General features: G+C 38.3%; 1 protein-coding gene across 1 annotated transcript in view; it reads right to left on the bottom strand.

Moving 5' to 3' along the window:
• The window catches only part of LOC121863753 (glycerophosphocholine phosphodiesterase GPCPD1-like), a 46,942-nt gene that overhangs the window by 8,578 nt on the left and 23,081 nt on the right, over positions 1-15,283 (bottom strand). The window contains exons 8-11 of the mRNA XM_042362521.1: positions 8,292-8,448; positions 7,804-7,942; positions 7,037-7,262; positions 1,572-1,637 (exon numbers count right to left, since the gene is read on the bottom strand). Coding sequence (XP_042218455.1) covers positions 1,572-1,637; positions 7,037-7,262; positions 7,804-7,942; positions 8,292-8,448 — 588 coding nt within the window. The remainder of the gene's footprint in view (positions 1-1,571; positions 1,638-7,036; positions 7,263-7,803; positions 7,943-8,291; positions 8,449-15,283) is intronic.

Raw genomic sequence — 15,283 nt, 5'->3', positions numbered from 1 at the left:
CAAGAAAAATAACGTTGACTTTACTACAACATAGAGGATGGGATCTCCTGTCTATAAGATGGAGAACTAAGTGAGTCACACAAAGCTGGAGAAGTCATGCTTACCACACATCACTTACCTATTACATTACAGTATTTTGTGTACCTCTTTATACCAGCAGACCTTACATCTAATCCTAACAGAAAAGAATCTGACAATTAACTATCTCTTCATTACTGGTGCTACCTTAAATATTGCTCAACTGGCTGGGTCCTTCCACTATATGCACTAAATTACACACTCTTTTGAACTGACTATGTACTGCAGGACTTCTTAAAAGAGAACGTAATGACAAACATGAGAGCCCAGAGAGCACTCCACTGGTGACGAGACACTTGTTGCCCATTCATCTGTTCCTCGAGTCCCAAAGTTAGTCAGGGTGGGTAGTATTCTGGGAAGGAGACGTTTAAAAGACAAGAGTTACGAGGCAGGTAGTGGGAGGCATCTGTTCCAGCCTAAGATGTACGTACAGCAGAACCTCAATGACTGTGACTTGTCTGAAGATACTGTATCCTCCCTTTACCAGTACACACAGATGACTCCTCCAAAAGCTTCACCACATAACCACACTTCACAGTACTTTCAGTTCCATAAACATACTCCCATACACAGTGCTGGAGATACCTTTTGTATATAATCCCACACACACCTCACTACATTATGCTCAAACTGATTTCTTCTGTACCCATTAAGTTTCAATAATTCCTTTGACATGTGCTATTCTATAATACTCTATTTTGTATTGCTGGTTCCCCTCTTCGGTCTAGCTATCTTTCAAGTATTAATTCTATGTCTCAGTAGACCAATCTAAGCCCTCTGCAGTCACTAGCCAATGTTTCAGCCTCGTACACTCATAGGAGATGCATCACTCGTATGAAAATTGTCAAATGTGATAGATCTTACCAGTCAATCGCTTCACATTTTTATACTAAACTAAAAAAAAAAAAAACCTGAATTATACTTTGTCATCAGTTATTAAAACTACCCTATATACACACACACAACCAAGGTGATATATTGCATGTTTTTTGACTTTAATCTTTACAAGTTACTCACAACCCATAGAGGTCCTTCAGTCATTATTAGCTGCTCTCCCATACACTACCACACAGCAAAATACTGCCCTGCTATTATCTTGTGTCACTTTCTCCACTAACAAATACTGTACTGAACCCTTTACTACCACTGACAGTAAGTTTATCACTTATATATATCCATCGTCTACATCTCTGTTCCAAATAAATGAGTTGGATCTTCACAACACATCTCACCTCATGTTACCTTCTACACTTTCCTAAGGTGGCATTTCTTTAGTCTGTTTTGAAGGATATGATCTGCCTGGGAGAGAAATATTCATCAAAATCGAGGTTCTACTGTACATGGACGACAGTTATGCAGATACAAAATGTTTCCGCACTACAGCCTGTAACAGCCAGATGGTTGAGTGTCAAGGAATGTGGGCCTGAGAGGTACGGAGTAAGAAAAGGATTGGCGATAAACGGACGCTTTCTCATGGGGTGCTGCCAACATACCATGTCTTCACGATCACAGTAAGAGAGGATGTCGGACGGCCTGCCTTCTTTGAGATGACTCAGATCCTGAGGGTAAAAAAAAAAAAAAAAAAAATATACACTACACTCAGCAGGGGCAATTTGTCTGGCAACACGCCCGGGAGTTTATCTGGGGAGGGGCGTGACATGTCACACTTAAGGGATGCAAAAAATAAAAAATACAGTATATATATATACTGTACTATATATACAGTATATACCCACAATGAACACTAGGCTAGAAATAATCATTTAATACATTCCTATAATATTTAGAATTGCCATTTTTTAAATCATAAATTACAAGAGGAAGGATAGCTTTTACTAAATGCTGTGTGAGGGCATCAAGAAGAGAGGGAAGCATCTTTACAGCAAGATGCAGTGTACACTGTTTATTCTGAGAGTTCATGGCTGTCAACAATACTGCTATTCACACCCTAAACAAAATTAAAAACAATTGGTTTATGACTAGCAAAAATTCACACACACTTCAACTCACAGCAGACACCCTTAATACATTTACAATACACTGAATTAAGTTTGAACATAAAGACATTAATTTTTAGGGAACTTTAAGAATGTACAAGGTTGTTAATTTGTTTCATCTCGAGTCCTGCAGCTCATTAACTACTGCTGACAAGATTATAAGTGTGAAGTGACTTACAGCATTACTTTAAGACAAATTCATAACATACTGTACTTCATGATATACATAAACTAAATTAAACTGATTCTGTTATTTTGTGAATACGATAAGATGCTGCTAGTGAATCGTTCAAAATCCAACCCCCCGACACACACACACACACACACCTCACACACTCACAATACCACTAAGACTTAACAAGCACCAATAAGAGTCTCAATATGGAACTGACAACAGTCCAAAGTATTTAATTACTGTCTATGTTTTTTCATTCTTAACTGTGACACCAAGAATCACTTCAGTCTATTACAATACAATTTTGTTTTTATGATATCTGGAGTCCAAACTTAGCAAAAATACAAAGCCACTGTCTGGTATTTAACTGTATATTGCAATTACCCAATGACTGACTGACTGACACACAGTTTTAAATATTTCCAACTAAAGCACTCTGTAATAACAAACTATTTCTGTACTACTGCCCCGTGGCTTCTGTAGTTACTGTATCAAGTAAAAGCGAGTCTATATCACTGCCTAGATACTGTACTACCCTCAAGTGTTCTGTAGTGATCCCCATAGTGTGTTCCCTCTAAGACTGTCTTTGTTCATCATAACTTCAACAGTAAATACCAGACCATCCATATCTGACCTATCTTCCCTGAGGCATCAAACGTCGACCACCGAGATGAGTTACAAGTCCAACTCTCACTCAATGAATATAATTGCTGTCAAGTGTAGAGTGAGTGGTAGGCGGGGGTGATAGCCTGGCAGGTGAGATACAGTAGAGATAAGTGAGATACAGTTGAGGCAAGTGAGATACAGTTGAGGCAAGTGAGATACAGATGAGGCGAGTGAGATACAGTTGAGGCAAGACGAAGTGAAAAGCAAAGCAAGTCTACAGAAAATCCCCATCTCAAAATAAATAAAAACAATAAAAAATGGCACAAAATAAATAAGTGATATTTGCGTTAGCCAGAACAATTGATGCAGAGCACTTCCAGGAATGAGAGATTCCTGGGTAACGAGTCTACTCTCTCAAAGCCAGAAAAAAAGTCCTCCATCCCCGGAACTTTCCGGGTATCGGCAAAATTTTCATGGAATTTTCCGGAAAATTCTGGCTTCGGGAACGATTTCCCCCCAAAATTTAATTCTGGCTATTGGAGAGTTCCGGGTATGAGGGATTCTGGCTAACGGAAATATTACATAAAAAAACACTGCAAGAATATATAAAAAAGGTATAGAATGGAAGGAAGATAATTAAGTGGATAGAAAATGGAAGAAATATCATAATAAAAAAAAAAAGATCTGGAAAGCAAGTAAATAATAAAAAAAAAGACAAACACCAACAGAAAAAAGCAATATTCCCAACACTGAGAACAGAGCGGTAGTCAATAATACCCAGTCATCTTCACCACCCATTTTCATCCTTTTAACATTCAACATATTAAAAAAAAAAAAAAAAAAAAAAAAAAAAACAAATAAATAAGTAAATTTAAAAAGATCTTCCATGAAAGCATCCTGCGTCATAGTATAAGCTACAGCTATTGTCTTCTCGTGGCGCTGTAGAAGATTGAAAAATAAACCAACTGAAATGAGACAAAGCATATGCAATAATTAAGCTAAAAACAACAAGAGGAAAGAATAAAAAGCAAGAACAGAGAACAGCAGGAAAGAACAAGAACGCAGGATATAACTCCAAGCAGGATACATTTTTACACAAATTATTAAGAAATATTAACATGTATACAACCAAGCAAAATCACCATAAATAATGAAAGCCTCACAATAATTTAATCAAGGAATAAATCAAATCAAAACAAGCCTTGTGTCACTGTTCATTATAAACAGGCTGAATCATAATAAGCAATGACCTGTGCATCGTAAGCAAGAAACGTAATTGCAGTTGCAGTCACTTCGTAAACCTCACACTACTGTACACTACACTAGGGTATCATGAAGCATACATGCACCAGCATACATATAGTGGTGATGGTATATTACCCATTAGTTCTGCTTCAATTTCTAGACAGCACTTTAAGGTATCCGGGAGTGAGGATAATGTGGATGAGGGAGTCCTAGACACACACACACACACACACACACACACACACACAGATAAATAAAGTCCAGAAGAAACTATAAATCAATAAACAGAAATAAAATATAAACAGATAGAGAATAAGCTGCAGTGCCCCAACAACATATACACATACCATACACTAAAATTAGAGAAAGATCTGGGGACCTCAGCCTCTCAACTAATACCTCCTTGAGAAACTGTCTACCTGATTAAAACCAACTCTTTAATAAGGACTAAAAGTTCTACAATAAAAATATCATTAGCAACAACACTGATTTATTTTGTGAATGATGAGAAATCAATTCATAATTTTCTTTTACTTGTAACTGTCTGAAGCGTAAAAAGTGACCACGGAAAGATTTCACCCAGAAGCACATCACACATTCATTCTTAAATTATTCTATCACATAAGAACACACATGACTATCCTTCCACCTCACAGTACCAAACCTAACCTAACCTCCCTCTCCTTTACTCGGCTCTGATCTGCTTAATAATCTGTTATGTATTCCGAGATATTTACACTACCACAGATTAAGGTTTTATCCGAATAAACTAAATACTAATACTGTAGTCTTTCAAGTAACTTTCCCAACACGTGAATCACATCTGAGTTCTTCCAGTGTAACATGAAATTCTCTGAGAGATATAAGCGTTTCAACAGCAGAAGGAGTGATAAGAGGTGAATGGAGTTATGTTTATAAAGGCAGCAGGAGAAGATAATCTAGTGAAGAGTAGTACAGTAGTTCATAAATGTAATGAAAGTGGGGATATGTATCACCAGAAATCAACTGTGAGGTGTCCGAGTACGGTCTGGCAAGTAAGCTTTGAAACGTGTGTAGGAATTGTTAGAAAAAACCCACAAAAATTACAGGATTATCTTATATCTGCACATTACTCAATAAAAGCAATACAATATTTTCATTATACAAAACATAGTGACCCCTAGCTGAGATTATAATAGTACTCTTTATATACAACCCATCAACTTAAACTGGCTTAATTCATTATATCAATAATTTCAACATCATCTTAAGCACCAAAACACCATGTGGTATCCCTCTTCCATGATATAATCCAAGGATCATTTTTTTACAACTAGCCTACACCATCCTATCCTTAACTACACATTCTTGATGGCTTCCCAGGTTTTGGCAAATCAACAAAAATATTCTTCACTATTTTCTTTACCTAATACTCCATCAAAATAACATCCAATAATCTAATATATATATCTCTACTTTACAAACTCATTTTCTATACATTTTCTGAAGGTTCCCCCAAGTTCTCATGCATTACAGAGATACAACTTCTCCATTTTCCTTTCTGGAGGTTGGTTTTATCACCACAGAGCAAGTAGAGATGATTTATTTATCTGTATAACCCAGCAAACACACACATATAAATCTGCACAAGAGTTCAGCAGTGTCTTGAAATCAGAGCCAAAGAGAGAGAGAGTGAGAGCATTACAGTAGGTTAACTGCAATAGGCAAGATACTACAAACCTGGGAGATGTGTGCGTTTAGGCAGGAACATCAACTGGTGCACTGTGAACAACTCATGTGGTTTAGAGATGATTTGATGGTGAAAGGCCCTGCAAGATGACTCAGCCTTTGTGATGGTGGCTGTAGGTAAACTCATACAAGAGGAAGAGTTTATTTAGTGTCAAGGTGATTAGCTACTCTTCAATGGTCCTGAAAACAATGATTATTAGAAGCATCTGTAAGGCAACAGGGTCAGGATTATTTCGTTAATTATTCGCGATGCTAATTTCTTGCTTTTCCGGCGAAGGTTATCCCGGGAAGAGACTGTAAGAGAACACAAAAGGGTGACTGACAGCATGAGAATGGCTGGAAAACACCTGTAATATAAAAGTTTAGTACAGTAATTTACAGCACTGATATCTTATGATACACCTTACCCAATACCAAACCTTGATAAGTGCTGTGCTGCTACCCCCCCCGACTCCTTTGTACTGATAGACGAGGCAAACACAGCAGTTGTACAAAACTTACTTCATTCTGGTACACACAAACCACCTCACTGCCACACACGACCCACCTCACTGCCACACATGGCCCACCTCACTGCCACACACGACCCACCTCACTGCCACACACGGCCCACCTCACTGCCACACGACCCACCTCACTGCCACACGACCCACCTCACTGACCCACCACTGCACACATGACCCACCTCACTGCACATGACCCACCTCACTGCCCCACCACTGCTACACACACATGGCCCACCTCACTGCCACATCACGGCACACACATGACCCACCACTGCACACATGACCCACCTCACTGCTACACATGACCCACCACTGCCACACATGCACCTGACCACACTGCCACACACATGACCCACCCACCCCACTGACCCACCCACTGCACACATGACCCACCTCACTGCATCACCCACACTGGACCCACCCTCACTGCCACACATGACCCACACTGACACACACACATGAGCCTGCCACACATGACCCACCACTGCACACATGACTGCCACACATGACCCCACTGCCACACATGACCCACCCCACTGCCACACATGACCCACCTCACTGCTACACATGACCCATACACATCACCCACCTCACTGCTACACATCACCCACCTCACTGCTACACATCACCCACCTCACTGGTACACCACGCGACCATCGGATAGTTGCTACACATGCCCCAGTCTCTCTGTCTCTACACACCTTAAGCGCCTGCAGCTGAGAGAGCGTCAGGTCCTTGATGGGGATCTCGAGAAGGTCCGTCTTGTCCTGTTCCTTCTTGCGCTTGAGGGCGATACAGGCATGGAAGTCGTGGTAGATAACAGGCACCAGGTCCTTGCTCAGCTGAACGTCAAACTCCACCATATCCGCTCCCTTCTCTGCCGCGTACTTGAGGGAAGCGACGGTGTTTTCTCTGATATTCGCGCAGCTACAGAAAGAAAGAGGATCATCGTTTTGTCGCCGATATTAAAAATAAATAAATAAATAACTTCCGTAATTTTTATTTGCCAAGGCTCCCAGTAATGCCTGAACGATGCAGCTGCCACCTCCGAGATGTGAGAAGAGTCGGTACAGAGTTACTAGGCAAGGACCCCAAGGCAACGTAGCACAAATGGAACATCACGGACTACAGGGTCGTCAAAAAGAGAATACAGTACTCTGATTTCATTATTATAGACCATTTAATACGTTACACAGGTATTCTTTTACCATGGTATATATTGTATAACATACCCCTCTCAACCTGGGATACATGACACATATACAAGGTCTCCAAAATTGTACACATACTATGAATTAAAATTATTAACAAAAAAATACGTTTATTAACACAGTAGTATATAAAATATACATAATTGATCATGAATTGTTTTTCATAATAGTGTACACAAGTTTTTGAGAGAAATAGTACAGTAATGAAAAAAATAAATAAATAAATGCATAATAAATAAATCAATCATCAATATTACCTCTTTGGCTCTGAATGGTAAGAGTTGCCAGCACCACGATGACCAACCTCCAGTCCCTTCCAGCTGTCCTTCCAGTGGCGTGCGTAAGACACACTCATGTCCCCTCCGTACTCCAGAGGGTTAACCACCATGTAGTGAACTGTTGGAGAAACATGTACTGTACTCATTCCATACTCCAATATTAAACTTGAGTTGGACACATTTTTAGCACATAGATGACAGCCATTATCTGTGCAAGTTTTATGTTCCCTGTGTTAGACTTTTGGCACACATGGAGGTCTTGGTTGTTGGTTATGGGGATGTTGACCTAACTTTTCCATCAAGCAGAAGTCTCCCTTAATCTATTTACCTTCTAACACAACCTTTTACCCTACAGTACTTAACAGTTAAAATATCTAAGTATTCTAGTACAGTAGAGTACAGGTGAAAATAAATGTTGAGTCTATAATTTACACATTCTTGAGTCTACAATAGCACAGTGTAACTACCTGTCAGCTGTCCGACTGGGATGTGCTTTGGGGAGGTGATGGGAAGTGTTGCAACACCATAGTTCTCCTTCAAGTTCGAGGGCAATATATAGGAACATCCCAGGTGCTTGGGGATCTCCTCACTGGATCCCTCAATGTAGAAGTCAAGCAGGAAAACCTATCAAAGATGAAGCATGATGAAGCCTGAGTGATACACTGGGTGAGGCTTCGGGAAGGAATAAACATGAATTCAGGTAAAGCTCATCAATATATTGTTGCATAAATACATAACTCATGAAGTTTTTATCATTATTTTTACTTCAAATTCTTTCAACTTGATGAGATTTAGCTGACAGGCTCAATTAAGACAATATACAATGAGTCCTCTTGTACCTGAAATTCTTATATCAAGAGCATCCAAATCATATTTGGCATTTTTTCCAATTAACTCTTGGAAAAAAAAAATACATATAGATCAAACACTTGGACTCAGAATAACATATACAGTACATATTATAAATTCTTCAAGGACTTCCTCCACAGCCTCAGCCAACAGGAACGTCGCATCAGGTACCAACCTTTAGCCACACTCAGATCAGCCAAAGATCTCTTAACCACCGCTGTAATGTAGTTAGGTTGTCATACATCATATCTTCTGAGGCGCCATCATTGCTATCCTCACACTGTCACTTATTGCCATCTCCTCTAAGAAGACACCTTTCATGGAAGACATATCACACTGCCAACTCACATCTGGGTTAGGCTAGCAAGCACCCCAGAGAACTGACACACACTAAGTAGTACTACTGTACTTGTTTATATATTACATCTTAATAACTTTCTTTGAGAGGAGAATATTCCATCTTCACAGTGGCAGCAACACTTTCACAACATAAAAGACTTGGTCATTGACACAGCCTTCCACTCAAATATTTGCGCTACCATAAGAGAAATGCCATGACTTCTTCATCCACAAAGAATTAAACTAGAAATGAAGTTGTTGCCATGGATGATCCTTCTGAACGTGTTGCGTAAGAAGAGGTCATAACCGTAACGCATCTAATTGGTCTAGTGAGGTGTACCCGTATGCCAATGGCACTCACTCATTACTCTCTATAGTCATATATTCAACTGAAATTATCATCAAAATATCTCCATATAAAAGTTATGTTCTAGACAAAGTTTTGACCTTCAGCAGATATAATAACCTTTGACATTTGGTGTTATGCACAAGTTTTGGCATCTGACCCTGACTTGTGATATTTCATAATCTGTCTGGTACTGTATCCCCAACAACTATTGTTACTGATGCCACACTCTAATGCTTTATAGTAAAGAATAAATATTGTGAAAATAATAAACGTAATATCAAAAGTAAGTTTCGTTACCACATGTTTTAAAGACGGGGGATAAATTCAGTTTCCTTCATGGATGTAAAACTATTCTCTGGGAGGGAACAACCACACCACACAACGGTGACAAGCAACAGTAACCCTCCTGCTGCACTGACTATTTCTCAGAGTCAAACCGTGTTAGGATAAGTCCCGGGATATATTCTTCCCTCCCCCATGATTTCCACAACTTGTTGAGGTCAGATATGGCATTCCACCTTCGCTGCCAGACATCATAGATAGCGGATTTGAGGTCTGGAATCAAGCCCCTGAAAGGTAAGAGATGACTCGAGTATAGTGGATGGCACGTGGCTGCTCGGTCTGCCTGTTCATTCCCCTCAACATTTACAAGGCTGGAACTTAATATACAAAGACGAGCTGGAGGAACCGTAGAGGAAAACAACTTTGACGGATGAAGATAGTATATGCACAAGGACACGGTGGATGCAATGAACTAAACCTTCAGTACAGGAGAAGACAGTGCGGCTGGCAGTGCCTTCATTTCTCTAACTATAAAGTTAGGTACCCATTTATACCTGGGGAGGACTATTGTACCCTGGGTGTGAACCAAAGAGAAGGTGATCATTGTATTAATCATATCATAAAAGGTTTAGAGTGGTCTCTTTAGTGGCACTGTTCCTAGGAAACATGCTAACTGCTACCATGAAGTGGATAATACACCAGTACACTATGTATATGCTTCTCTCAAAGACAAACACAAAACACAAATAAACAATCTTAATGAGCCAATGAACCAAAGTCATATTACGCCTAGAAAGGAAATTTTGTTGTAAAAATTCATCTGCAGGTGCTTGCCAAATGCCATCTTCAGGGCAGAAGGATAAAAGGATGGGTGAGGGTTGGGTTAGGAGTCATTTTGGGCACGAGGTCAAGACACGTCATCATGACCTATAGAGATCTTGATGTACTAAGTTTGGAATCATCAGCTCAGGGCCTCTTGTTTTATCAGCACAATCTCTGAAAGAGGAAATAATTCAAAATGAAATACAATGATACATTAAAGCTCTCTATTTATCGTCTGATTCCTCCAGATGCTGACACACACACACTCAAGTCAAATTTTTTTTACAACCCACATCCTTTGTAAGGCAGAGCTAACGAGGGAAAATAATACAGAAATAGCAATAACATACAATATATATATATATATATATATATATATATATATATATATATATATATATATATATATATATATATATATATATATATATATATATATATATATATATATATATATATATATATATATACATACATATACACAGCTCCTCCCCGACTTACGACCACCTGGACATACGACTGCTTCAGTCGTACCAAAATTTTGTCAAATTACGTATTTTCAAATCCCAACGTCAGTGATTGCGCAGTGTACTGAGAAATAAAAGAGAGACCCGTTTTAGGTTTTCTATGTACGTATTATTTAAGCATTTTCGACTTACGACCTGGATTAGGGTCTCTAACCCCGCCGTAAGTCGGGGAGGAGCTGTATGTATACAGGTACTCCCCAACTTACGACCGACTCGACCTACGTCCATCCGCAGTTACGACCTGCTCTGACAGTAACGACTGTCCGCACATACAACCGCGCAGTCGGGACCAAATTTTTTTTCAATTGACGCGTGCATTTTCTATACCGAAACATTTCCGTCCTGGACGAGAGCGTGGCTTGGGTCACCGCGTGGGTACAGCTCCCACTCAGTAGGGCGCTTAGTTGGTGTTTGGCTATCGTATCCAATACTGATCGCGCTGTGTACTTACGTTATCGTATTTAATTGACTTTATAATGACTGGAAAGCGTACAAGTGAGTGCTGGTGGTGCTCAGAAGAAAAGGAGACAAGCAATTACTTTTGAGATGAATATGAAGATAATAATGCAGTATAAGAATGGAAAAACTGTAGCAACAATTTCACGCGACCTAGGCTTCTCACACTTGACCATATCCACTATTTTGAAGGACAAGGAACGTATTCGTGATGTAGTGAAAGGAACAACACCTATAAAGGGAACTATAATTACTAAGAAAAGGCAAGGTCCTATTCACGATATGGAAAAATTATTGGCGATATGGATAGAAGACCAAATACAGAAGCGTGTACCCTTAAGCCTTCTAACCTTACAGGCTACGCAAGAAGCCTGTTCCAAAGCCTGAAGGAGCAGGCAGATGAGTGCGACCAAACCTTCACAGCAAGTCATGGGTGGTTTAACAGATTTAAGAAACACTACAGTTTACATAATGTTAAGGTGAGTGGAAAGGCAGCTAGTGCTGATGTTGGTGCTGCCGAAGCTTTTGAGGAGGAGCTAGATCGTGTGATTGTGGAAGGAAATTATTTGCCTGAGCAAATATTCAATGTGGATGAAACTGGATTATTGTGGAAGTGCACGCCTGAGCGGACATACATCCACAAAGAGGAGAAAACAATGCCAGGATTCAAGGTAGGACAGAATTACACTTCAGTTGGGGGGGAATGTTGCTGGTTTCAAGAACAAACCCTTCATGATCTATCATTCAGAGAACCCCAGAGCTTTTAAACATGTCAGCAAGCACACACTGCCATTGTTTTATCACAGTAACAAAAGCTTGGATGACCATTGTATTGTTTGAGGATTGGTTCATGAATTGTTTCATTCCTCGAGCCAAGGAGTATTGTCTGCAACAATGGATTCCATTTAGGATTTTGATGATTTTGGATAATGCTCCGGGACACCCACCACACCTGGACAACATGCACCCTGATGTTAAGGTAGTGTACATTCCACCTAACACCCAACCCATAGATCAAGGTGCTATTGTTACCTGTAAAGCAAACTACTATTTATTTCTGAGAATATGGAAATGTAATATTTTGCTGACGCATTTGTTAGAAAGTGACGAAAGATTGCTTTCGTTAAAGATGTTACGGCTTCAAAGTTAAAACCGTATTACAATAATATTCTATCCTAATTCACTTGTAACTCCCCAACAACACAATTGGTTGCATTTATAAAGTTCATAAGGAAGGTAATATATATTTTACTTAGGCCAGACAGGTAAGATCTCAACTGGAATTAAAAACACAAATACAGTGTTAGGACAGGCCAGGAATCAATGCTCTGTTTGTTCTTTGAAGGATATAAGCATTGCATTGATTTCAGGATAATGCCTCCTCAATATTACCTTGTAATTCAATTGATGGTAGGAACATCATAGAATCTAGTCTTATTAAACATACCGAAGCATTCAACATGAATTTGAGTAATGGCATGTACAAACTGGACAATTTTGTAATTAAGAAGAATTTGTAACCAGGTGAGGAAAGGTCATGTCTTACCATCTGACCTGACCACAACTATTGTCAGTACTATTTAAAATTAATAGGTCATTACCTAATACCTGACCATTGTGGACCTGGACTCACCTCTCTTATATATACACCTTGATTTGTATTTCTCTTTTAGTCTGTACTCACCCCTGAAGATGAATATACAATAACTTAGGAACTTCGTGTTTTCTTCTTTCCTTGTGGTTATCAGCATATACCTAGATCCTGCTTTGATTTACTTGATATATATATATATATATATATATATATATATATATATATATATATATATATATATATATATATATATATATATATATATGTACACATATATATATAAATATATATATATATATATATATATATATATATATATATATATATGTACAGTCGGCCCTTTCATACGCTGGTTTTAGCATTCACGGATTCGCAAATCATGGATTGCCTCAGAGAATATTCTGTACATTGAAGTAATTGAAGTACATTTCAAATCGCGCCATTCAACTACACGAACTTCTTGAGACACCACCGCTCCAACCTCACACACACACACACACACAGCATAGCTCTCCCTCACTCCAGTCAGTCTCGCTGTAACCACACTTGTGTTGACATCAACAATGTAGTTGCAAAATATTACATTTCCGTGAATGTATTATATCAAGCACAGAATGAATGAGATATACTAATATAAGAGTATTTTAACCGAAAACTACTGAAAAAACGAGTAGCATATCTTGAACATAGGAAGGTTAGGTAAAGACTCTTGTTTTTTCATGTAACAAATTTTTCTAATTTACATTGAAATACATCGTTTCGCAAAAGTGCTATTTATTTTGAGAATATGGAAATGTAATATTTACTGAAATGACGTTCGTATTACAGTGGAAAGTAGCGAAAGCAATGACTCGCTTTCTTCGCTCAAAAGATGTTACGTAATCGCTTTTCGAATGGTTTTCAGTTAAAAACTGTTTTTATTACAATTAATATTCTATCCTAATTCACTTGTGATGCAACAGATTTTTAACTGAAAACCATTCGAAAAGCTGGCTATCTTGAACGAAAGCGAAATCGTTTTTTCGTCGTGACTTCATTTCCACTTGTAATACTTAGTCATTTCAGCAAATATTTCATTTTTGTGAATGTGGTATATAAGCACAGTATGAATATAATATCATTTAATATAACTAGTATTTTAACGAAAACTAATTAAAAGACAAGTAACATCTCTTGAACATTTGGGAAGGTTATATGAAGTCTTTTGTTTTTGCGTCATGTATTTTATCTATTTTACGTTGAAATACATCACGTTTCATTCAAAATTACTATTTATTTCAAGAATATATTCATTTCAGGCGCAGTTTAGGTAAAATATATCGTGTGATGTAACATTTTTATTAATTGAAAACGGTTCGAAAAACACGTACCCTCTAGCCTTGTTCAAGAGGGACTGGGGCTTGTTTGGTGCTGCAGACGATGGCAAGGGAAAATTTGATGGATTTATTGAAAATATTCAGAAATATGGTATCGTAGACATTTGTTCAAGTCAATTAGGATAAAATATTAAGTTAATACAACAGTAGTGACGTACTTAGAGGAGGCGGGAGGGATGTCGAGGCAGGAAGAGGTGACTGGCGGGGAGCAGGGACAGTGGAATGCTAGCCAGTATTACTGGTGTATTAATTGTTTTTATGCTATTTTTTGCATTTTAATGTTAAATACTGTACATTACGTTTCAACAAAACATCATTTATTTCTGAGATGGAAATGTAATATTTTTCTGAAATGATAAAAAGTATTACAGTGGAAGTGACGAAAACAGCTTTCGCTTTTTTCGTTCAACAGTGTTACCTGCAATCGCTTTTGTGGTTTGTTTTGGATTATAAGGCTATGATAGGATAGAATATTATTGTTAATACGGTACGGTACAACGGTTTTTGGAAACCATTCGAAAGCGATTGCGGTGGAAATATTGAACAACGAAAGCGAAAGTCACTAAATCATGATTTTATCCCTTCACTATAATATGTTGCGTCATTTCCAGCAAAAATGTTATTCCGGGAATATATTCATTTCCAGTCAAGTTATAAAAATATACTTGTGATGTAATATTTTAATGAAATCCAGTATCTGGTTTTCTCTTGTTTAAATTTAATTTAAAGATTGTGTTTCCTTCTAATGAACAAAATTTATGTCCAGTATCTATAAATGCTTTAATAATGAATACTTTGTTTACATCGTCCTGTTGCTTCACCATCCATGGTTATTTCACCCCAGGGCTCGCAGAGATCTGCACAT

Source organism: Homarus americanus, unplaced genomic scaffold (genome assembly GCF_018991925.1).
Source record: "Homarus americanus isolate GMGI-L3 unplaced genomic scaffold, GMGI_Hamer_2.0 scaffold48354, whole genome shotgun sequence".
Classification (NCBI taxonomy): Eukaryota; Metazoa; Arthropoda; class Malacostraca; order Decapoda; family Nephropidae; genus Homarus; species Homarus americanus.
The sequence above is the reverse complement of the archived record's forward strand: the minus strand, read 5'-3'. Positions and strand labels throughout refer to the sequence as shown.